At 41.1% G+C, this 25441-nt stretch overlaps 1 protein-coding gene across 1 annotated transcript in view; it reads left to right on the forward strand.

The window, feature by feature from the left end:
* zbtb46 (zinc finger and BTB domain containing 46) overlaps positions 1-25441 on the forward strand; it is a 65302-nt gene that overhangs the window by 16831 nt on the left and 23030 nt on the right. Inside the window, exons 2-3 of the mRNA XM_079558508.1 lie at positions 8410-8634; positions 9421-10303. Coding sequence (XP_079414634.1) covers positions 8449-8634; positions 9421-10303 — 1069 coding nt within the window. The 5' untranslated portion in view covers positions 8410-8448. The remainder of the gene's footprint in view (positions 1-8409; positions 8635-9420; positions 10304-25441) is intronic.

A 25441-nucleotide genomic window follows, 5' to 3' on the forward strand; every position in this document is an offset into this window, starting at 1 on the left:
GATTAGCTTGTATAGCAGGAAATGGGCCCGATCTTTCACCTGGTGCAACAACAGCATTGCTCCAGACCAAGTTGGTCTCTTGCGTACAAATAACGGCGCACCAGAGCTTTTGCCGGCTGCCCGAGTGCGCCGCTTACGTAAAAAAGGGGGGTAGACTGAGACGTGGTGTGCTTCCTCTTTACTCTCTTCTCTACATGCAAAGCTTAACGCTGCTTATTAAGGACAAACTACAAACAATTTCTCCCACTGTGAGTTAAACACTGTCCATGTCGTGAGAGAGATCGATGGTCACATTGCACTTGAGCATCTGGCTCTCTCCTCGGAACGTGATCAAAACCTCAGCACGTGCGCGCCCCAAGATCCACCACCACCTACAATAGTGGGAAATGTTCCAGTGTGGTATGGTCTGTTGGAGGTAAGGCGGTGAGGCTTGGGGAGGCTCTACTGCTGTGCAAAACAGCGCCATGGGTGTCTGTCCAGCCCACTTACTGCAACTGTCTAGTCTACAGCCTTCATTTAGAAACACAGGCTCGAGCCCCATGTGTTTGATACAAAATAAGTTAACAATTATAAAGGTAGAGTGATCATAATCCACTCAGATAAATTATTATTATTTCTATGTCTGGAATGTTGAAATCCTTTGTCAAACAGTTTGGTCAGTACATGTCCGGTGCTTGCCCTCCTCCTTCTCCTCTTGGCCCGGAAGACAACCAGCTCCGGCTGGTTGAGGATTAACCCAATTAATGAGTGAATGTCCTTGATGCCCAGTTTAGTGGCAGTTTATTCACGGACTCTCTCTGTCCCTGTCCTCTCCTCAGTCACTTGTCTCAATCCAATCTCAAAGTTTCTTTAAGCGATTTTCAAACTAATAAAAACTCACTTAGTATGCATAAAGTTGTTTGATTGGTTTAAGAGGGTAATGTATTTATTTTCATAACGAGTATTTTTATCTCTATGCTGCAAGTTTCACAAAATTCTTCACTTCTGAATCCCCTAAAAAGCAATAGATTCTGCCTCTGTCTTAATTTTTCTTCTGTATTAGCATAAAACACCACCATTTCGCTTAATATCCTTTTCTTGGGGCTAGCATCATTTATTTCACTTTGTTTTGAGTACTTAACATAATACATAATTCATTTAGTGTAGCCCTGCCAACCTGCTTCTAGAAGTATGATTTGTTATTGCGACGCTACAAGTTGGTACTGAAAATTATGCAAAAAGAAGATTTTTAACAGATAAGGATTTAGAGGAGGCATTAAACTGGGACGCGTGACAACAAAAATGCCAAGTCTGGGCGAATAAGACTTTATGTCCCCTCCTCCTTTCTCCACACGTTCATTCAGTCTCTGGCCAGTTTGCACTGAATCCACCCCGCTGGTTTATAACTGAGATGCCAGGATGAAAGCTGAAATGTGCAAAAGAGAAACCTCTCTGCTAATAAGCAACCTTTACAAGTTTGAAGAAGATAATGGTGGTATGGGGTGTAAATTCACAAATTCAAATAGCATAAAAAGCATCCATTACCATTATTTTTCTTAATTTATTTTTAATCTATTTTTGTATAATGTTGAAAACTTTAATAAAGAGAATAAAAAAATCAATCAATAAATAAATAAAAAATCATTTTTTCCCCCAATGTTTCTTAATGTATTAGCATGATCCACCACGAAACCATTAAATTAAGAATAATATTATTTGCTTCTTATTCAATTTGATAGTATTACTAAAACGACATCAGCTTGTTGTTTGGCTACAGATGAATCAATCCATCTTTAGATTTAAAAGAAAAACATTTATTTTTCTGCAACAAACCACAGAATCACATGTTAAAGTTTGAATAAAATGCCTATGAAATAAAAAAGAGACAACACTACATAATGTCAGTTTTTGCTTTTGCTTTCATCTGTCTAACTGTAACCACAAAACATACATTTTTAGCATTGTATTTTTTTTCATGCAATTGTATTGAAAACGAGGGGAGCACTTAGCCCTGTCTGAAAGCCCCTATCCAAACAAAACATTGGCTTGTCTTTGATCCAGAAGGACCTCGGCTCACATCATCCCGCTCGGTCAGGGGGGGGGGGGAGGAGGCAGAGAAGTGGCTTGGAGGGACAGACCACATTAGACCACGACATGAGAGGGGAAAGAGGGGTCTGTCTCTCTCTCTATACGTCGCCTCACTTCAGTCATCTGGACAGGGACTAAAGTGACTTTGGCATGGCATGACCAGGACAAAGCGTTTGTGATGCCATGACGGTTCGGCTAAACTAGTGTGAAGAAGTGTGTATTTAAGGAAAGGGGTTTGCTGATTGTGTGAAAGGAGGAGGGGGTAAGGGCACGAGTCACTTGGGATTTGGTCTCAGAAGGTTGACAGAGACTGGGAGCTGTGGAGACTTTACTGAAACAACTAACGTCTCTGTTTCAATCAACACACAATCAGAGGCGGAAGAATCACGCAAATGATGTTTTAAATTATTATTAGGACAGGTTTTAGTAAAAGTGGCGCATGGACATTTTCACTTTTTAAAGCTTTGCGTCCATGGTATGTAGGTATCTAGTACCGAAAAGCTTTTAGTACCAAAACCAGCATTAAAAAAGAATACAAAATCTTGATGCTCAAATACAGGTGAAGTTCATTTATTTCTGAAAACGTACAATGTGCAACTAATATGATATAGACTCACTACATGCAAAGTGACATATATCAAGACTTTATTTGTTATAATTTTGATGATTATGGCTTACAGGTCCATTTTCAAAATATTCTAATTTTTTGAGCTTTTTAATTTGGGATTTATACAAGCTGAGCCATAATAATCAAAAATGATAACAAATAAAGACTTGACATATGTCACTTTGCATGTAATGAGTCTATCATATATTAGTTTCACAGTTGAATAACAGAAATGCATTCACTTTTTAAAAAATATTTACATTTTCTGAGTTTCACCTGTCAGTGTAAATAAAGCTTCTTTTTTTTTTAAATATATGTATTTTTTTACTTCAGAGGACAGGGATAGTTATTTAGGAATGTAAAAGTTTTCAAACCTCTCATTTGTCAGTAAAACGAATGACTTTAGCTTTATAAGTAGAGCAGGTAGAATACGGGTAGAATACTTTGTTTACAATGCTGATACCTATACTAAAATATTTATCACTTTGAACCAGAAAACAGAACATTAATGTTGATTTGAGGAAGAGGAGAGGCAGAGTGCTCACTGGATCACTGTAAATTGTAGTAGCAGAGTAAATGCTGAAAAACAAATTTACAAATCAGGTGTCATTCAGACGCTGTTACACCATTTCTTTTACATTTGTATCATGTGTTTGAGGGCAGGTAACCCGCTTTAATGCTGTCCCTGGACCAACAGCTTTCTATACCAGTTATATCTAAACTTTTTTTTTTTTTTTTTTTCTAAACCATACTGGTATTGTTAAACTATATATATCGGACTGTAGGAGACTGTTACACTTATGCAAACAGTTTCTGAAGAATTAGCCAGTACAAATTCTCAAATACAGTGAACTTATGTAGTCCCTTATAAATCCCCTTGTCATTTAAAGCAAAGTTGTATGTGTGGAGCAGTGAAATGTAGTGAAGTATTTACATTTGAGCACTGTAAATGATAAACATATACAGACAGTCTGCCAAACGCTCCTGATGACTTTTTCCTACAGTTTTTTTTCCCCTCTGAGATTTCATCGCAGTTTGAAAGGTTTTCTATTTTTTATTTTTTTTCCTCTCACCACTGTGACACTCTGAAAGCAGCCTTTAGTTTCTGTAGCCTTGGTGAGCTGCTAATGCGTCCGACGATAGACAAAAGTCCTCTGGCTCTTTCTCTCTGGTTGATTGTGTGACAAGTTCATTTTACCTTTACTTTTCCATCTCGTGTCAAGTGCACATTTGAACAAAAATGTGTGCGCCAGGAATCAAGGCTAGCTGGCTGCGCTCACGTGCTCGCGCAGACTTTGGGGGGTTTTAGATGATGATTTTCATGAAAAGAAAATGAAAGTTTGAATCGTTCGTGTTCTGGTTTGTCCTCAGATGTGCAGCAATGCCATCGAGTTTGTTCATAGCAAAACCGTTGCTCCTATGGTTCCTGTGATCTAGTATGGAATTGCATCTTTGTCAGGTGGCCATAATGTTTTGTCTAATTTGTGTATGCCAAACAAAGAGGGTGGTTTTAGAACTGCATCTTGCATAAAAAGTCACTCTCTGTGGAGTAAATTGGACACGGTGAAATTAAACAAGCCAATTAGGCGAGCCGAGAGTCTGTGTGTCAAAGTTCACCCCGTTAATGGCCGTCCTCTCCAGCTCCATATGAGTTTGTCCAGGCTTTAAATTTTTTTTCTTCTTTGTCATTTCCTCTTAATTTGTACGTGTTTTTGCACAGTTAAGGAATCATTGGACACGCTTCGAGTCAACATCCCATAACACACGGGTACAATTTTAGCAGAATAACAGATACCATAAAAAGTGAAGCTGTTATGCGCCTCATCAACATAATATTATTGCCTTAGACACTGCCACACAGCGGCACTTAATGTGGCTCGGGTTCAGCTCAGGTCAACATCAAATATCCTATTGTTCCATATAAAAGTGGAACAGTCTCGATGGCTACACTAACTGGGTTTTAAACTCTGCCAAGACACAGTGTTGTAGTAAAATGACTGTGTATTGTTTGATGACAAGGGTGACCGAATCTGTGTTGGACCTTAGGTGTGGTGCTCACTGTACAATAACAGGCTTTCGTAGGTCAATACAGTCTCTAGCTTTTTAGTCAGTCAACCTGAAATCAGACAGTTTTGATGATGAGGCACTAACCACACAATGTACGCTCTCACACTGTGCATTTTCATACAATTTCCACTGCCGTTTGTCATTATTGCTCTTGCTTCATTTCTGCCTAGAAATTAATTAGTCTCAGAGGTGGAGAGGTCTGGCTATGTCCACATTGCGCGCTATAGCTGCTTTGAATTCTCTCTTTATAATATAACTTGGTTGCAGGCACAGACCCTGTGTCTCTCTCACACTTCACAGTTCTGAAGAAAAAAAAAGCCTTGAAATAAATGGTAGTATTGAGGCATTTTTTGGTGAAAAACTGACTTTTTCTATCATTTCTGTGACTTGGGGAAGAGGCCTATCTTATAGACAAGGCTATACAACAGCAGTGGCCCTGAGAGAAGAGAGGCGGAGGAGGCGCTGTCTTCAAAGCACCTTGGTTTGTCTCCAAAGGTCAAAGGGGAACACTCTCAATACCTCCATCAGGGCAAAACAGAGAGCAAAGAATAACTCAAGGTTAGAGCGCCAATAGATTTTTCTCAGAAACGTGTGAGCTGAGCTGCAGAATAAAACGTCAGAGTTACTTTTGAAAGCACAGCGACAGTTTCATGCCGTTTCTCTATCTGTGTGCTTAATGCCACGCAAAGTAACTTTTTAAAACTTGTGATCAATATGAACAACTAATAGTTTTTTTTTTTTCAATTGACATGCAGTGCAGGTGAACTAGTGACTGTGCATCAAACTTGCCACTGTTTACCCCAGTTTGAGACTAAATCCCTTTAAATGCTACAAAGTGTTGTATTGAACGACATTCAGTGTGAGCGCATTGACTAGATGCAGATTTGTCTTCCAAGTTGTCACTACGAGCTCGTCCACTCATCTGACGCTCTCTGTTGGTCTGGTTGGACGTGGAAGAGACACAGTGGATTTATCTGATCTTACAAGCCATCAGGGTGAGCAGAGCGGGGCTAAACATGACCTGAAGTGTGCCGGCCCCCCAGCAAACGCCGCTGTCACCTTAGTCAATGCGAGCTGTCGTCCAGGCGAACAACCCACAAGATCTGACAGCTGTGGTGTTCCCAAAACAAATCACTGCTGCGTTTGGTAACACTTCGCATCCCAGAGCCTCAGAACAGGCAGAGAGCGGGAACAGCAGTGGTGGCAAATGCTCACCACTACTATGTTTGCGTAACCAACTGGCTACTATTGTTTGGCCTTCCACCTTATATACTGTATTTTGCGACTGTTTTATTAGCACAGAACACACTTGCTCATTTGTCGTGTTGTTTGCAAGTCAAAAAGTTGAATTGTATTGACGTTACGTGGATAGCTTTTCTCTTGTTTTGGTGACAGAGTACAGCAGTCAGCAGTCATTTTGCTAAGTTAATGGTCTTGATTTTAAGTTGTGTAGCTTAAAGGAACAGGCCACCGTTTTTCCACACTGAGATATGTTCTTACCTGAGCTTAGACGAGTTGACACGTACCTGTCTGGTCTTTGTGCGTGTGCTCAGTCACGCAAAAAAGACCAAAGATGTTGTTAGCATTTAGCCTCTCCTCCTCTCCTCTATGGGGCCAAACAGGGGTGAAGTTAGAAGCGACCAAGCTCTTCCACGTTTTCCCCTATTTAAATACAGTTTTTTGTGCAACTATACTTGGATCGTGTATCTACTCACGTAACTGTATTTCAATATGGAAAACGTGGAAGAGCTTGGTTGCTTCTAACTTCACCCCCGTTTGGCCCCATAGAGGAGAGGAGGAGAAGCGAGATGCTAACAACATCTTTGGTCTTTTTGCGTGACTGAGCACACACGTAAAGGCCAGACAGCTATGCATCAACTCGTCTAAGCTCAGTTAAGAACATATCTCAGTGTGGAAAAACGGTGGCCTGTTCCTTTAAGTCAATGATATACTTATAATAAGGTATGGTATTGTTTCCTTCAGCGAAATTAGCCCTTTACATTTGACCCTCCTTCACGGCTAATTTGTCAGTTGCCGAGGGCGGCTGCAGTGCCGTGCCTTGAGTTTTTTGCATATTATACATGTTTTGGTTTGAAGTCGGAAACAGGAGTACCTGGATGAAACCCACCAAGACGTGGAAAATATACAAAATATACAAACCTGACACATTGAATAATATAGTATAGTAAATCAAGTGAGTGTTTTGTTAAATCTTACTTGACTAGTTGTTTCGAAGTACGTTTTCTCTGGTAGGTGAGTTTTGAGCCACACAGATACATTCACATTTTTTCCTTTGTTTTCAGATCAGAATAATGACTTGGAGCTTCGAATGTCATTATGAATACTGTATAAAAGTACTTTTTGTTCCAAAGTGCTACTCACAAATTGTCATTAACATCCTTCATTTCTTCCGTTCTCCTCTCAACTACCGCAGATCAGAAACGTAAGGGTGAAAGTTCACGAGCGACAGTTTTAACTAGAGAGCTGATTGAAAATTCCCAGCCAGAAGACAGGGTGGTGAAAAAAATAAAAAATAACAAGACATTTAGTCCGTATTTATTGATGAATTTAATCGTAAAGTGCTTGACTAAATTCTGTGTTTTTCTGGAGCTTTTTCAATGTTTTGTCGAGAGTGTGCTTCTTCGTAAATGATGTTTTTAATGAGGACACGCGCGCACCGAGCTGCCACACGCAAATGGACCTGTCAGACAGAGTTTAAATACAGATTTTTGACTATTTGTTCCTGGGCTGTTTTTAGACATCAAAACCGCGAGCGAGTGAGACGTGGTGTTCATTGATGTATTGTTTTCATGTCACCGTTGCTACCGAAATGTCCACAGCCTTTTTAAAGCATTAGTTCATCTGAATTCACTTCTCCTCCTTTACATTGGAATGCAGCTAACTTTCAAAGGATTCTGTTTCTAATCATCACCTGTACTTTTGGTCAATATTTGTAATAAAATCCTGCAGTAGTTGAAAAATGAAGTGAAATATACATTTGTAATTACTGGTGTGTATGTTGGTAGCAGTAGCCAATGTTGCAGATGGAGACTTTGGAGAAATCAATCCTACAAAAATGATTATTAGCATCATATTGTGCTTGTGAATGTATGCATGATAGGCCTGTCATGATAACAAATTCGAAGTTTGATTTATTGAGGCGGGAAAGCATCACGATATACAACATTATGTGACTCCAACGATACTAGATACTGTCAACTAAAAAGGACAGTAAACCTTTGTTCTAAAAGTGCGTAATAATATCCTAATATACCACACAAGCTGCAATAAACATGAAATATAATGTAACTCAACTTGCTTCAGTTTGAATCCAAAGTTTACAAAGAAAAACTAGGGGGGAATGCTAATGAATGTAAAGAATAAGTATTGAGCAAAGAAATATTGTTATTTATTGAACGATAAGTTGATCGTGACAGCCCTATATGACAGTATGCACAACTGTGATTTACCAACCATGCAATTAGAATATGTGAATCAACCTCTTAATTGCCAATATAGAATATGAAGAGTTTTTCTTCTTAATAAGCTGTTGAGAAAAAAGTGCTCTACCAGAAAGAGGCTTCTATGACATCTTGTTTTCTGCTTATTTTCCTTTGCAGTGATCCCCATAAGCTGATATGGTGTTATGTGCTTGTTGTGTCCCGCAGCAGCCGGTTTGGAGGAGAGGCTTCTGTTCCACTACACAGATGAACAACAGAAAGGAGGACATGGAGATCTCGTCTCACTACCGGCAGCTCCTGCGTGAGCTGAATGAGCAGCGGCAGCACGGCATCCTGTGCGACGCGTGTGTCATCGTGGACGGCAAGATCTTCAAGGCCCATAAGAATGTCCTGCTGGGCTCCTCGCGCTACTTCAAGACCCTCTACTGCCAGGTATACCCGCACACGGGACAGGCAGCAGACTTGGATAAACTTTACTTTTCCCACACAAATGACTTGGCCGCTTTACAATGGAAAGAAAAGGGAAAAACGGAGAAACGAGAAGAGAAGCGCCATTGTATATTTATGTAGATCATATCATTAGCTAGCCTCTTAACACCCGACTTAACCGAGGGCATTTTCTCCAGTTCAGCTTTACCCAAATCCATAAGGTCCATGCGCTTATAGGCCAGTGTGACGCCTCATTTGACAACTAAGACCTACAAAACTCATATGAATGGATCGTTTTCCTTGCGTTGTTGTAGCTTTTTGACCTTTTTTTCCCCCATCACTCTTTTGTTAGGTGTTCATCACATGTTTGCCACATTTTCATTGCTTTTTTTTGTCACGTTTTTGCAGCTCTTTTGCTGCTTTTTTGTCACTTATTTGTCACATTTTTGTCACTTTTCTGTTGCTCTTTTTTGGCTCTTTTGTTGCGTTTTTGTCACACATTGTGGTCACTTTTCCATGGCCTTTTTTTCGTCACATTTTTGTCGCTCTATTGTTGACGCTTTTTTCAAGAAGCGTTTATATTTCCCACATTTCTCTTTGAACTTACTTATCTTTGCCTGCCCTTCGTTGGGTTTTGTCTCATTTTAGTACTTCGACGTATTTATTTGTGTATTTTATTTAGAGCTCCATTATCTCCCGACATATATTGGCACTGTCATGTTGAAGTAATAGTACTTTCATTTTAGTACGCGTTTGTGCTGCACTCTAAAAATGACACTTTTGTTTCAGGTTAAAAAAGGAGCCGAACCCCCACACCAGACGACTGTCACTCACCTGGACATCGTCACGGCAACAGGCTTCAAGGCCATTTTAGACTTCATGTACTCCGCACACCTCGCCCTCACCAGTAAAAACGTCATAGAGGTCATGTCAGCGGCCAGCTATCTGCAAATGACTGACATTGTCCAAGCCTGCCACAGTTTCATCAAAGCGGCTCTGGACATCAGCATACGCTCCGAAATGGCCGACGAGCTGGCAGACTTTGAGATGGGAGCTGTGGCCGCAGCTGGGATACCCGGGCCTGGCGGTGTGGTCGGGGCGGGGCTGGGGGGAACCGGCGGGGCAATAGTCGGCATGGCGTCCGAAGCTTTGGCGTCTATCATGTCGGGACGCAGCACCTCCCCCTGGCTGGCTCGCCGAACAAGCCCCGCAAATTCATCAGGGGACTCGGCCATCGCTAGCTGTCACGAAGGAGGAAGCACTTACGGTAAAGAGGACCAAGAGGCGCCCAAAAGTCACGAGAGCCAAGACGAGACGTGCCATGACTCCCAGCCTGCCTGGCCGCACGACTACCGACCCCTTTCCGTCAAAGAGGAGCAGGTATCCCCCGCGTCCTCCTCTCACCCGCGGGACTCGCAGAGGGGTGCGGCCCAGAGCCAGACGGAGCAAGGCGTGGGGCAAGCAGGGAATGGAGACGGGCCTTGGCAACCGTTGGCCGGTTCAGGAAGGAGGAAGAACAGAAAAAACAAAGACACTGTCCGGCATATTACCCAGCAAGCGGAGCGAAACTGGGACAAAGAGCGGGATAGGGAGAGGGACAGCCGACCCGGATCTCCTCTGCCCTCCATGCTGGCAGTGGCGGGGTGGAACTACAATGGACAGGACATCCCAGGTAAGGGAAACAAAAGCTATTCCTATTTACAGTCTTGATTGTGCACGTTGTTGCTTGAATATGCCAAACTTGAAATTACATGTTTCCGTAACACCCGGTTATGACAGTTCTATCTATGTTCAAGCTCTCAGCCATACGGAGGATTCCATATTATCGTCTGTATTGGGAATAGAGTTGGATACGACTTCAAAAGCATTGGTTTTGCGCTCAAACACTTCCATTCTCAGACAATGAAATGAATGAAAATGCAACAATAGTGAAAGCTTTTCTGTACTTAATTCCACCCAAAGTTGATTCTAGATCACTAGAAAGCATTAGTTCCTCTAATCAACTCAGTGTGTCAGATCTCATTTATATCCATTGAAAATCCATTAATTAGACTTCAAACTCATCCACATGTACCATGCCTTTTATTTTGTATGGATGGTAAGGTTGTTTAAGGTATTTTAAAACGACCTTTCATACTCCTTGGGCAGAGAGATTATCGGGTCTCTTGTCATGTTCGTCGTAAGATGATTATCACTCTTGGTGGGCGAGATCTGCATCGTACGATCCTCCTCTCACGGCTCTTTATGTAACGTGCTGATGATCCATGGGCACAAATATAATATGAAAAGGCAAAATTCCTTTAGTCTTACATGTATGCGGAAAAAGCATACCTGTCTGTGTGCATTGTTGTGCATGTGTGGGGCCCAAGGCGTCGATAGGTAGATCATTAAAAGTAAGAGAAGCTAATCCTGGGCGCATTAAGGGAGTTGGCTGTGAAATGGGCACACGCCTAGTGCAGCAAAAGAAAACAGGATAATTGAATTGACCTGGGTCACTGCACGGATTACCAGTGAGTCCTTGCTATCCCAGACTCCGCCCATTCCCTCTCTCCCTCTTTCCGTCTCCCTCTCTCCATCTCTGGGGTTTAGAAAGGACCTCCAGAAGGGCACAGGCACGAGAATGGGAGAGAGGGGCAAAGTGAGACAGTGGAGCGCAGGGAAAGATGAAGATTTGCTAATCTTCTCTTAGTTTTGACAGACATTGTTGCAACAGACCACACATTTGCATCACCGTTACAAAGAAAGACTGGATAGGTAAAGCAACACCATATCTATTGTTGTTAAAGCAGTAGTGTCCAACCGTAGCTTAGGTGCTTGTTACTCACTGGCTTTTTTATTAAAGACAAAAACATCTGTATAGAAAAATTGGAGATCCCTAAATTAGAGTAGATATTTTTTTTCCTTTGTGTAGACTGGCTTCATGTCAGGCCAACAGTTGCTGAACAATTTTTGTTGTTTAAGTACTTTTTATTGGGAAGAAGAAGTCCGTTTGACATCAGTCTTTTGTGATGTTTGAAGACCACAGCACATGGCATATGTGTTAAGGCCATTTGCAGGTGGTAAGTGGGCCTTATCTTGTTGAGTATATGCAGGAAGAGTTTGCCGTATTAACTCCCTAAGATCTTTAACCGAGGGGATTTTCACACCTGTGGCAGTAAATCCGCATCAGAGGCACGGACATGTGGAAGGGCAGGGTATTAGGCCTTTCTATTTAGAGCGCTGCTAAAAGAACCAACAGGATGTTTTTTTTTGCAACCAGCAATGCAATCTGCTCCTAAACTCGGACATGAATATGATGGTTGAAGAGGGTTAAAGATTAGCAGGCAGGATGGATACTTGATATAGGCTGCATTAGAAAAGGTAGGCTAATGCTGCTAATTAATCCATTTAGTTTAATAAAGAAGTGGAATGGAAGAAGTAGTTCATCAATTCATTAGTAGATATATAAAAATATACTCTTAGAAAAACTTCCTTTGGCACCCTGACTGCAGGCCATAAGCCGTGTTTGATTAATATTGTAAGATTGTGTGTACCATGTGGCCTTGTTTTGTTCACTTGGTCCCAATAGTGACATACAGCAAAAAGGAGAGCGGGCACCTTCAGACTAAGATTAACCTAATTGTTTCATTTCTTATTGATGAGCGGTCTCCGTGTGTTTTCTATTAGAAGAAAAAGGCGGAGTGAATGTACACTCTAAGGGAAGTCATATTTATATAGGAATTTGTAAATTTAGTACTGTATTTTCCGGACTATAAGACTTTTTTTCATAGTTTGGCTCGGGGTGCGACGTATACTTAAATACGACTTGTATATCAAAATATATAATTTCACATGTTGCTCTAGGCTTGTGCACCAGTATGTGCTACTCCTGTACCACTGAAGATTTAAAAAACAGTAATCGAGCAGCAGAAAGAAAGTTTGGAGTGAGTGAGAAACTTGAGGGACTGGCGAAAAGCAGAGGTTACTTTTACTGCAATGAAGGAAAGTCAAAAAGCTAATCGTGGGCTTAAAGCTAGATGGCCACAGCAAGAGGAACGAGTTCAGAAATGGGTGCTTGAACAACGTGATGCCGGGAGAGGCTTGTCAACAGTGCAGTTAGCCTCCATGCCCAGGTAGTTGCCACGGCTGGTGCGACTTATACTCCGGAGCGACTTATATGTATATGCTTTCTTCTTCAATATGCATTTTTTGGCTGGAGCGACTTATAGTCTGGAAAATAGGTAATATATATATATTTTTACTTATGGCATTATTAAAACTACGTTCTTTTTTTAAATTCTTGTTTTGGATTGTCAAGTTCTTAAAGGTGCATTAGGCAACTTTTTATGTGGAAAAATATATATATTTGTGCGTGTTTGACCATTCAGTGACCCATGAGCAGCTTAGCAGGGCGCCTTTACCTTCCATCACAGTAGCCTCTATGACGCCCCCGGATCAATTGTTTTTGAGTTTCTAGTTGGTTTTTACTGCGGACGGACCTCTCACCAGAAAACCTAGAAAGCAATTGATCCTGGAGCGTTGTAGAGGCCACCGTGATTGAAAGTAAAGGCGCCCTGCTCATCAACCATACAGACATTAGTTCACTTTTTTTTTTTTTTTTTTGCATAAAAAGTTCCATAATCCCCCTTTTAAACAAACACTGCAAAAAGTAATTAACTAGATTAGCTTTAATGTCTCAATTTGAGCATAATGATCCAAATTTGAGTTGTTTCGATTAGTTAAAGGAATAGGCCACCGTTTTTACATACTAAGATATGTTCTTACCTCACTTTAGACGTGTTAATATATCCCCGTCTGGTCTTTGTCCGTGCGCTCTGTCACGCAAACGGAGCACATACGCAGCCTCTCCCACATGTCACATAGCTCCGAAAAAGCTCACGATAGAAGCTACCAAGCTCTTCCACGTGTTCCCTATTTAAATAAAGTTACGTGAAGTGTTTTCATGCGAAGTATATTTACCCAGAAATGTAGCATGTCGATTTTATAAGCAAATAAAAAGGGGAACTATATTGTGAGGCGTAATGATACGAGGAGCACAGCGTCCGCGTAGTAACTCCTAAAGACTTCCCCCGCTCACTTCCGTCAATAACCTTTAGGAGTTACTGCGCGGACGTTTTACTCCTCGTATCATTACGCCTCACAATATAGTCCCCCTTTTTATTTGCTTATAAACTCGACATGCTACATTTCTGGGTAAATATACTTCGCATGAAAACACTTCACGTAACTTTATTTAAATAGGGAACATGTGGAAGAGCTTGGTAGCTTCTATCGTGAGCTTTTTTGGAGCTATATGACATGTGGGAGAGGCTGCGTATGTGCTCCGTTTGCCTGGCAGAGCGCACGGACAAAGACCAGACGGGGATATATTAACACGTCTAAAGTGAGGTAAGAACATATCTTAGTATGTAAAAACGGTGGCCTATTCCTTTAAGGTTTAGTTGCGCATTTGACCAAGATTATTTCACTTGTTCTGAGATGTTTCTTCTTTCAACACATTTTGTCTTTATTTCAGGTCATTTTCTTTACCAGTGGGGTAAGACAATTGGCCTCATCCCATTGGCAGTTTTACTTTCTTATTTTAAGCAAGATTTGCTGTAGAACTATAGTCTGAAATGTCACCAAACAAGCAAAGTAAACTTGGTTCGATCAGGAAGAATGTCTAAATGAGTGAAAACCGCTCAAAACAAGATTCAATTCAAGACATTTAAGCCAATGCTTGATATTTCCTTTTTGCAGTGTATCAGCCCTGACAGTTTTTGGAGTGCAAGTTTTAAATAGTCTCGACTTACTTTTGCTTATGTCTTAAAGCTTTGAATAATTACTTACAATTATTTTTAGTTTGCACCCCACTGCGCAGTGCAGAGTCGGATTCAAAAGCATCTCCAAATCAAAGGCGCGACGTTTGGAGAAACGGCAGTACAAAAATTACTCTTGATGCTCCCCACTGTATATCTCATCTCTGAGTAGTTACTCTGTTGAATAAGAAAAAATGTGTTTATTCAGTTTTTGAAAAGCAATACGTGGAATGTAGTTTCTTTGTGTGTGTGGCTTTGAATAACTTTGTCTTGAGCTCTGAAATTTCATTTCAGATTTTAGTTTTTTTTTCTGCTTGTTTGTTATTTTACAAGTGCTGACTTTGAGACAGAAAGAGCAACACAAGTTTCAGCTTTTCAAATGTATGCATTCCAGTCTTGTTTGATTTGAAAAACGTTTCACTCATAGCAATGAAAAAATGGTGCTCATTTGACGTGCAATGCATTTGAAAAGCACCACAGGAATAAAATAGCATTTGACCTAGTTTAGTGGTCATTCTGTCCTAATTTAGGCTTAGTTGAGTTTATCTCTATAAGTTTGTTTCATTTAACCCTGACGTTTGGTACCAAAATAGCATGTTTTCTACTATCATACAGTCCTCCCATAGGTAGTTTGTGGATCAATTGATTTGTTGTTTCATGGGGCAAACACCAGCTCAATCCCACTTTTTATCACAAGTGGAAATTCTTCAGCGCACACACACACGTTTGGTGACCTTTTGTGGCAGCTCGGGGGATTTTGGCAGCGTGTGCATGGACTCGCCACTCTCGCAGCTCAGAGCATCAGATTATGTTGACATGAACGCTTCAATCGCACGTGGGCTGTTCTTTCCATTTCCCTCTAGCTGTTGCACATTGATTACATCGAGAAGCGCTGTTTGAAATCCAGCATCTTTATCTTGCTCTCTTCCTGTGTGACGTAGCTTGGTTACACCACCGCATCTCATAGCAATATCATAATGTCTAGGAAGAGTCGATGAAGTTCATCATAGTCATAGTGAAGCGTTTTTTTTTTTTTTTTTTTTTTTAATAGGGGGGCTTTTGGAGCAGGGAGTGAATGTATATCGCAAATAGTCTTTGACCCTGTATATTTATCTTTTGATGCTGTGTTGTTCCTCCCCACTGACACGAGCATCTCTCTCCATCCTCTGCGTGCACTTCTACGTCCTCCGCACAAACTTTTCCTCCCTCCTCGCTGTCTTCCTGCGCGCCTCTCGCTCCCCAAGTCTCTGCCGTCTAAAGGTGAGCACTTGAAATAATGAATCGGATCCCCCCTTTTCACCCGCTGCCTCTCTGTATTCCCGTTAAGACTCTCCCCACAGTATTTGCACTTCATTAAACTTGGAATAGGTTTAATATTTAAAACACCGTGAACAGATCTCAAGCCCCTCGCCCTCGCACACGCACCTCCACCACTTTTTTTTCCCGTTTAATAATCTACTTGCATATTTTTTTACGGCTCCTTCATTAAAAACCAAAATAGATTGAATATTTAAACTGTTCAGACTTAAATCTTAACCTGTTATATATTGCAAGACCTTGAGAAAGAGAAACAGAAAAGTCGGATGTTAACTGATGTTGTTCCTCATTTTACCCCTTTCGTTCCCTCAAAACCTGTACATCCTGCCTGCGTGTTTGACTGACTTGTGTGGCCTGTTCCCCACCTTCACTACTCCACTACTCTTTTGTCCCATCGCACTAGCTTGTAGATGTATTATACCGCAGTGGCCTGCAGTGTTCCTTGTAACCTGCTTCACTCCTGGCACATATTTAGATTTCTTTCTTTCTGTTTTATGTATGGCTTTTAGGGGGTTCATGAGTCACTGTGTGAAATAAAGTTTTGTTTTGTCCGTGAGTTTACTTTAGGTGCCAGCAAGGACTTTGAGGTGTAAACCCTTTTGTACAAGTAATATAAAGTGGGACAAACCAAAAAACACTCAGATCAATTTAGTTTTTGTATGTGTAGCCTATTTGTTGTAGAGGAGGGGGAAAAAACGACACATACACACACACAAAAATAAAATAAAGCCGTGCTCAGGGCCTCATTTCCTAGTTATCCCGAGTGTTGTCGATTTCTGGAGATTATTATTTTTTGAATTCATGCAGTCCTTATATTTGAAGAGTTTAGTGGTGCTAGGCTAGTGCTAGGCTAGCGCATGTCTATGGTATCTATCTACAAACTGTAGATCTGGTAAACTAGCAGATCACTCTGCCACTGCGTAGCTTACAACCACGAAGCTGATGCTGCTCAAATATAAGTTCTTTTAAATGCAAAGTGGTTATATTTCAAAAATTATTCAGCAAACAGACATTTATATCGGTTGTCTGGTGTTATAAGTGATTTGCGTCAGGTGCACTGTGCTTGGATCAGACTGTTTCTAAGGGAGGCTACTAGTTACCATAGACACGCGCTAGCCTAGCTCTGGCTTAGCACCACAAAACTCTTCAAATATAAGGACTGCATGAAAAAAAAGAAATCTCCAGAAATCAACAACACTCTGGATAACTAGGAAATGATGCCCTATGTAAAAAATCCTGAAATATCCCTTTAAACTCATGAATTGCGGGAGAACCAAAAGACCTCAATCGTCAATCAAGGAACGTTAGGAATGCGTAAGAAACGTTTGCACTGAACAGAAGATAGCTAAAATAAACAATACAGTTGGTCCTTGATTGAGACAACAGATGCACAGAACAACTTCTCACATAATGACAACAAAAAGAAAACGTGCGATGAGTTGGCACGGTTTCATGGCACTTCTCCCACTCGTTCCTCGGGTATTGTATTAAAATTGGGCTTTTTCAAACTGTGCCAAGGAAGCTTAGTGGGTTTTAGCCCCTTCTTTTGATTCATTAGTCTATGAAAAAATATGTTTACATTTTAATTGTAAATCTTGTCATAATAGCTATTTATTTTTATGTGTTTTTTGCGTAGTTTTTGCCAGGAAAAAAAAATAACTGTGATTAAATTTGGTTATATTTATCTATACAAGTATTCCACAACTCTATAGAAACCTTTCTCACCGCCCACCACCTCCATCTTTGTCACATGACCTCACATCCTGCTGGTCAGTCCACCAGCTCAAAATCCCCTTCTTTCTCATCCTTCTCACAATCACTCTTTTTTTTTCACACTTCTCTTGCTGTCTGCTGTCTTTAGTTTCTCTCCCAAATCTGACACCTGTTCTATTTATATATATTTTTTCCTTTTTTTCTTTTTTCTTTTTGAGTGCCGTTTTGGACAGTGAGTTGCCCCCCTCCCCGCTTTTGACCGTGGCTTTGCTCCAAACCCTTGCTACCCCCTGCCTGTTCGCCTCCTGCCCATGGAGGGATTGAAGAACGCCTGCGCTTGTGTGTATTGGTTAAAGATTAGCAGTCCCACCCTGAGCGCACCTGGGAGAGACCACGGCAGACCATAGCCCACACACGTGCCTAAACATTCGGTTTTGTGCACTACACCTGCGCGGAGAAATTAGATTCTTTGTGAACGCACACGTCTCTGGCATTTGACGAATTGGACTACCCAGACAGCACCCTGGCAGGATGTCCTGTTGGTGTAACATAGAGAGAGAGAGGGGAGAGGGTCAGTTGGTTTCTGTGGTTGAACATTCACAGCCTTTACCCCCACCTCTGTTCAGATCCACCTCCGTAACAGTAAAGTAAACACTCCAAACCTCATCAGAAAACAGATGTCTGCACATGGCTACGTGTGGAGATATCTGGAGCATGAAAAAAAAAGTCTTTTATACCTTACTTTTGAACCTAAAAAAAGCCTTTGTAGGTAGTGGCTATACTTCCATCATCGCACTTGCCACTAAATCAAGCTTCTACTGATCATGGAAGTAGAAGAAAGAGCAGTAGGTATGTGTAACATTACAGATAGACACCACAATGTCAACATTCATTTAAAAGTTGTTAATTGCAGTTTGTGTGAAAGCCAGTTATGAATCTTACACGTATTGTTTACTGTTTGGTGTGAAACGCTACTGGACCAGTCATTGCAAACATGACTCTGAGATTATATGGAAATACCCAGTGTTTTAAAAAAGAAAAAAGAAAAATGGTTGAGTGGAGCACAAGGATTCCACGACCAGCCCATGTAAAGAAGTGAAAACCCCACAAAATTGGGAGTTTATTAGGAGCCCTAAAAGTCCACCCTATAACTGGATCCCTGCCCTGCTCCTCTCTCCAAGTTCCTCTTTCCTTGTGTTTATTTTAGAAAAGGTGTCTTTGTTCTAGCCACCATGGCCCGTCCCAGCGTGGCCTATCCTGTCAGACCAGTTGGGACAGGGGGGTAAAACAGAGGGAAAGGGAGTGGGGGGTGGTTGTTTGGACAAACGGACAGAGCAGAACAGGATACAGAGGTCTGCAGCAGGCTGTGGTGGGTGTGTCGCCTTGGCCCCAGCTCAGCACACAGACATGAACACACAATCGTGGGAGTGTCCCGCTGGAGGGCAAAGTCTCCTTTCCTCTAACATTCACTTACTCCCTCCTTCCTCTGGGACCTCTCTGTCTCCTTCATCCCTCTCTCCCACTACAGTGACCAGCCCCCTGCCATATATATGCACCCACCGTATACATATGCCAGTATTTTGTGCTTTGTGCTTTCATTAGATTATGTAAACATATTTTAGAAGGTATGGGGTGTAAAGTTTACAGAAGGGTGTTTGTGTACGTGTGTTTGTATATTGTGTTTCAACCTCCAATGGGAACTTAAAGAAGAATTAAGTAACTTGTGTAATGGGATGATTGGGGGGTCATTCTTCTTTCCCTGGTGTCTGTCCAGAAAACCACCCTTGCAACTTCTCTGCACCGGGCCGGAGGCGCAATACGCACTAATGGAATCACGAAGAAGAAGAAGCTAGTAGGCTAACGGGCAATGCTAACTGTGGGCTACCGCCACTTAAACAGTATTTACAGCCAAGTTTGATTGAAAAAAAAACAACTCATTTCTGTTTCGGTAACGTAAGCAAGAACAACAAATAGTCTACTTGTTCACAATAAATACAAGGCTTTGTGCTGTAATTAAATGCACACCACTAAAATAAATCAAATTTTCATATACTTTTACAATGTACTGAAGGGCAAAACAAATATTATTCCACCACCTAGAGACATGGGTGGTTTGACCTCTTAACCCCCACCTGAACCGAGCATATTCTCTCCTATTCAGCTTTACCCTATTCTAAAAGCTTCTTGAAATCGAGAATGAAAATGCAAACAAAAACACACACAAAAAAACCTACGAAAAAGTGACCAAAAAAAGACAAAAACACAACAAAAATGCTTCAAAAACGTGACATACATCTGAACAAAAAACGACAAAACAAAAAAGAGCCGTCACTCTGGCCTACTGGCTGTGAATCCTCCAGTCGCGAAGCTTTTAGATTTGGGTAAACCCGAACTGGAGAGAATGTGCTTGGTTAAAGGCAGGGGGGTAAGAGGTTGGAATCACTCACCCCTCATACATCAGTTTATACAGACACTGGAGGCCACGTGGGTCAAGTGTCTTGCCTAAAGACACAACAGCGGCACACACTGATGGCATCTGAGATCGAACGATACTTGAGCGCTTCTACTTCTGTTTGAATAATAATCCTCTCTCTCCCTGTCCTTGATCCAAAGGGGGCGAAAAGGAAAAGGCTAAAGATACAGCAGCAGGGAATGGGACGCACAGAGGGAGAGTCCAGAGTTTACCGCAGGGGACAATTATGGCTAAGACTGTGTACATACAAGTCTTGCTTCGGGGGATGGACTCGTCTCAAGACTGCCCTTAAGCCACTCATTTCGTCCTTGTCCCCTGTCTCCCCCTGTCCTATCCTTCCCTCGGTCTGTTTGGGACCTTCTTTCCTACCCCATCACTTCACACTGTCACTTCAGCTTTGGCTCAGCCCTTTGCGCTCCAGCTATGACTGTGGTGACTTTGTAAAGTGTGTGGTTAAGTGTTGACACAATAGTTTAAACAGTCAAGTGAAATTAAAGGAGAGCTCTGGGCTCTTCGACACCTGTGGGAGTTTGGGTTATGCGCCGTCGGAGCACTTAGTCAATGTCAAAAACTCGACCGCTTTAATCAAGATGATGTTGCATAAGCGCTGGTTCCCAATTCAGCGAGCTATAATGGTATAATACCCACAGTTGTATTTGATATAGCTTTACAGTTAAGCCCACAAAAATCTGTAAGTATCATTTTGTTTTGGGGGTGTGTATAGCCTTATTTCCTATCATACTAATAGAGAATTTGAATCGTATGCTGTTTACCTTATACAGTTTTCCTATACAATTTTCAAGGCTGCAGTTATTCAGTTCACTTATGAAGGGTCAATAATCAAAGCTTATACTGTATATTCCCAGCATGGCTTTGAAGTATTAGAAAAGTACATGAATCAAGTAGCCTCTTTGCTCCTCTATTACACAGGTTCTTGTTTGCCGTTCATTTGACCTCATACTCTGTCACGGCTTCTTGTCTCTTTGTCTTCTTACTCAACACCTGTCTCCCTTCATCGCAGCGTGTAGATCTAATTTTAAAACGTGTCAGTCTAGTTTGGGATAGGGGTGCATGTTCTGCATTATCACTGTCAATTCATGAAGAGGCTACAGTATTTTCAGATGCTGTGATGAAGTTTTTACCGAGGTTCACTTTCTTACGTTGGGAGGACAAAGTGTCTTCTTTTCTGTGCAATTGTCTGTGACCCTGGCATTTTTTTCCTCCCCCTTGGTTTCTGTGGTTAGACACTGTTTGGCCTTCCCATACTTCGCTTTGCCGCTTCAAGGCTTTCCCCCCTGTGTGAAACGGGTGCAATGGAGGTCAGAGTTGGCCGCGATAGGAGCGGGACACCCAGATATGCCCCATGCGTATGTCCCTGGGTCTTGATAAGAATGGAGCCTGCCTGTGGTGGGGGTTAGGGATTCCTGTCTGGCACAAACTCCATAGACTTACATGGGATACGCCCGCAGTGCATTCCATGGTAGGGCTAAAGGAAGCAGCCTCCACTCCCAAAATGATCCCTTTCTTTCCCCTGAACCGGCTTATCACACGCCTCTGTGCCACTTATGTCCCTGCTGGACTGGACTGGACTTGGCTATGTCCCATCTATTGTATTCGCTGTTATGTCTTACGCACACCTACGATCACGTTTTGAGTGCCATCTGAACGGAGAGGTCAGATAAGGTTGCATATTTTAGGCTTATTTTGGAAACTGTCATGCAATATTTATTTCATTTTATTTTGAAGTCTAGTGAACCTTACATTAACAGCAGACATATACAGTATGTTAAGACCTTAAATAACACCCAGTGCTGTTCCATTTAGCTTTGTTCGTGTGTTTGTTACATTATAAGTAATTTCACTTGTTTAATTGAGTAAAAAGCTGAAGTTTTACTTCTGTGTTGGTCTTCCAAGCTTAATAAGAACATAATATGTGAATGTTGAAGACATGATAATAAATCTAGCATAGAACTCAATTAATAAGTAAAAATTTTCTGTTAATTGAATAGGTCTTTTTGCACTTTGTACCTTAAATGAAATTGAATATCTTATGTGTCAATAGATTTAATTTTACTTAAAAACAAAACTAGATTTGTACTCCACTGGCAGATGTTTTTACCTGGCTCATCAGAATTACTCAAATTTCGATCAAATATTCTTTATTTAGTCATGTGGCAAGGGCCAGACTGAAATAAGCGCATAACATTTGCACTGATATCAATCTGGGATCGCTCCTATTTAAAACATTTGTGGAAAGGATGAACTTTCCTGCTCATTTGATCAAGCCTCGTTTTGGCCAATCACAACCAACCACAACCACCCTCTTAACAACAAACCACCACAAGATCAAATCCATTCAATATTTAGTTTTGTAAAATGTCATGAGTTTGTAAGTATGCAACCCGTGGTCGCTGTTTTGTTAATTAAGTAGTATCTATAAAACTGCCTGTTGTTGCCGGCAAATGTTACACCCACCCTCTCATGGCAATACTGCCACGTGATTGGCCTAAACCACTCATAGTTCAGATTCAATTAGCGCGAGCAGCACAAGATGGCTTCTCGTGTGTTGAACTTACAAATACCGTGAGAATGTATCTTGCAGGCGAGGTTATTATCACAGGTTTATCCTTAGCCCAGATTTATCTTCCATTCATTACCCATGAAACCCATCAATATTTAGTGCTATAATCATTTGCTCATTAAGTGTCCTTTAAAAAAAAAAATCTTTCCTGTTCCCCATATGTTGTTCAGCCACTCCATTGCTCTCTCTCACTAACTATAATCTCCCCCCTCCCTTTGAGGGGTGTGTTGCAAAGGTCAAACTGGGGTCATGTGGGTTTCTCTCTGCCCTGTTTCTGAAGGCTCCTTAATGAGAGACTTAGACTAAAAGCCGTTTGGAAAATGGGCTTGGAGATGTCACAAGTCCAGCTCAGCATGTGAGGTTCAACAGTCATTGGACGGCAAACTGTTATTTTAATGTTTAAAACTAATGATAAGTTATTGAGTGAAAAATCTGTTCAATTGCCGTATGAGGCCTAAATAATATAAGACATGGCATGACAGGATACATTTTTCAAATAAAAGTGCAGTCGTATGAAGCCTACATTCATCAAAATGAAATCACAATGGACATAATTAGCAAATCACAAGATTGAAAAATGTGGTCTGTGAACTTAAAGTTACTTTAAACAGTTACCTTATGCAGAAATCGCAAATCTAATCACAATTGCAGTAAATAAATCACATAATGGTCCAAAATTGTTCACTTTAATTTAATTTATTTTCTTCATTACTATATATTATGATTATTGTTGTGAAAAAGTGTCCACATTACTATTGACTGTAAAAATGTAACTCTGGAATAGTCGGCTCTCCCTTTGCAAGTGAGTGACTGACCCCTTTCCCACACTTACAGCCTTTTCCGACTGCTGCCTTTCTCTTCAGGGAAAGGGGAAATTACACAGTGGTAGCCTTGAACACGCGTTGGTCCTCCTCACACGCACTGTCCAAAGAGGGGACTGACTCTGGGCTGGGGCGCTCTCATTAATTTACACAGCTTCTCCTGATTTGTTCAGAAGCAATTAATCTCAATGGCTTGGCACAACCGCAGTAGGGGAGTAGAAGAAGGCGCTGGGATAAATGTCTCTGTTTCACTGTGTCCACTCACTGGGGGAGATATGACAGACTGTTCCATAGTGAGGACAGAATCTTTTAGTCTTTATGAGAAATGCATTTAGTTTTGATTATTTAGAAATACATTAGAAATATATTGCAGAATGCATGTCAGTAGCAGCTTTTCTTGAATGTTGGCTCTATACACATTATTTTTCTTCATATTTCATGGTTGAATCAGTGGTGTCAGTCCTGCTGTAGAAATGTTGTGACACGTATCTATTTTTTTTTTCTTTGGAGCAACCTTACTTTCTGTGTGATCGTGTCATTGAAGACACGATATACTAGTATATACTATACTGCAGCACTTCAGCAACAAGTGCTTATTCCGATGCTGTAGAGATGATGTATTTTGAGTACAGTATATAATGTATATCTTTCATGAGTATCCATTGGACACAGGGTGTTAAAACACTGCTGATTACAGCATCTGTCTGCTACAAGTTACTGATGAGCAGTAGAGACATGCTATAGGGACAAGTCAATGTTTGCTTTTTTTTCCTAATTGATCAAAATCACAAAAAATAGATAATCTCCATATAAACAAATGTGAGAGAATGTGAGCTAAAAGCTCAAAGTTGAAACCAAATGAACTGATGTGTTACTCGCGTGCACACTGTTAAAGTAATAAGCTTTAACTCTGCATTGATCCATCTAATCTAAACGCTTCTCCCATAAACACGCAGCACGACTATACTGTAACCCTTGACTTTTAAATCAGCTAATCACATGTTGTTTGTGGGTCATACCAGGTGAATGCCAGTCGATATAGCTTAGTAGAGAGTTGACCGAGAGGCATTTGGTGAAGGCACCTGGAATTCACAGGGTGGTGAGGGCACCTGAAGTTCACCAGGAGGATACATCCAACTTGATCAGGACAGAGTTGGCATCAATCCACTGGCCTTTGATCTTGCCACAGTAGCTCATTCACCTTTTACCTTCATTAACCCAGTACTTATACCAAGCTTATACCAAGCACAGTCTGTTGCCAATGGTGAATACCCATGAATGTACAGTACATTGTTACTTCAACATAATGACAAGGAAAAGGCTCTCGGGCATTTTTATAACTAACAATTATTTTGGTTATCAATTAATCTACCAATTATTATCACGATTAATCGATTGGCTGGGAAAAGTGCATGACTTTTTTTTTTTTATCACATAAAGCTAAAGTGGCACCGCTTGAGGACATGTTGATGGAGTAAACTTAAAGTGAATGTTTGTAGGAGGCTCTTGTTCCTTATTCTGCTTCTGATTGGATGAGACACAGACATATTTATAAAATTTACAATGAACAAAACACTACATACTACAAAGTAGGTTTTCATCAAAAATACGAAATTGCCATGTCATTTTCGCTTTATTTGAGTCTGTGTTTACTAGAAAAAATAGAATTTAGCAAATAGTTGTCAACTATTTCAATAATTGATTAGTTGTTTCAGCCCTAGCAACAGTTATAGCCACAGCTGTGCTGGGGCTGACAGATGGAGGCTTGCCGGCTCAACAAGGACTAATCACTCGACTCACTTGTCTGGTTGAGGTCACAAACTACAAAGCCACTGGCACCCCTGAAAATGGGTCTATTAAGTAGTTTTGTAAATGTCACAAAGATATGATAATCATCTAATTTATTAATCAAATCAAAGAGAACCTTTTTAACATATGTAAGTGGTAAATGGTCACATTTACAACGAATGTAGTGAGTGGTTGGTGGTGGTTGGAGGGGCCGATAGCGCAGACTAGTTGCCTCACTTCTGTCAGCTGTGGCTACAATAGTAGCCACAGCTGCCCTGGGGCATAATAATGCCCTGGGGAATAATGCAATGTAAAGCGT

Source organism: Gobius niger, assembly GCF_951799975.1.
Source record: "Gobius niger genome assembly, chromosome: 6".
Classification (NCBI taxonomy): domain Eukaryota; kingdom Metazoa; phylum Chordata; class Actinopteri; order Gobiiformes; family Gobiidae; genus Gobius; species Gobius niger.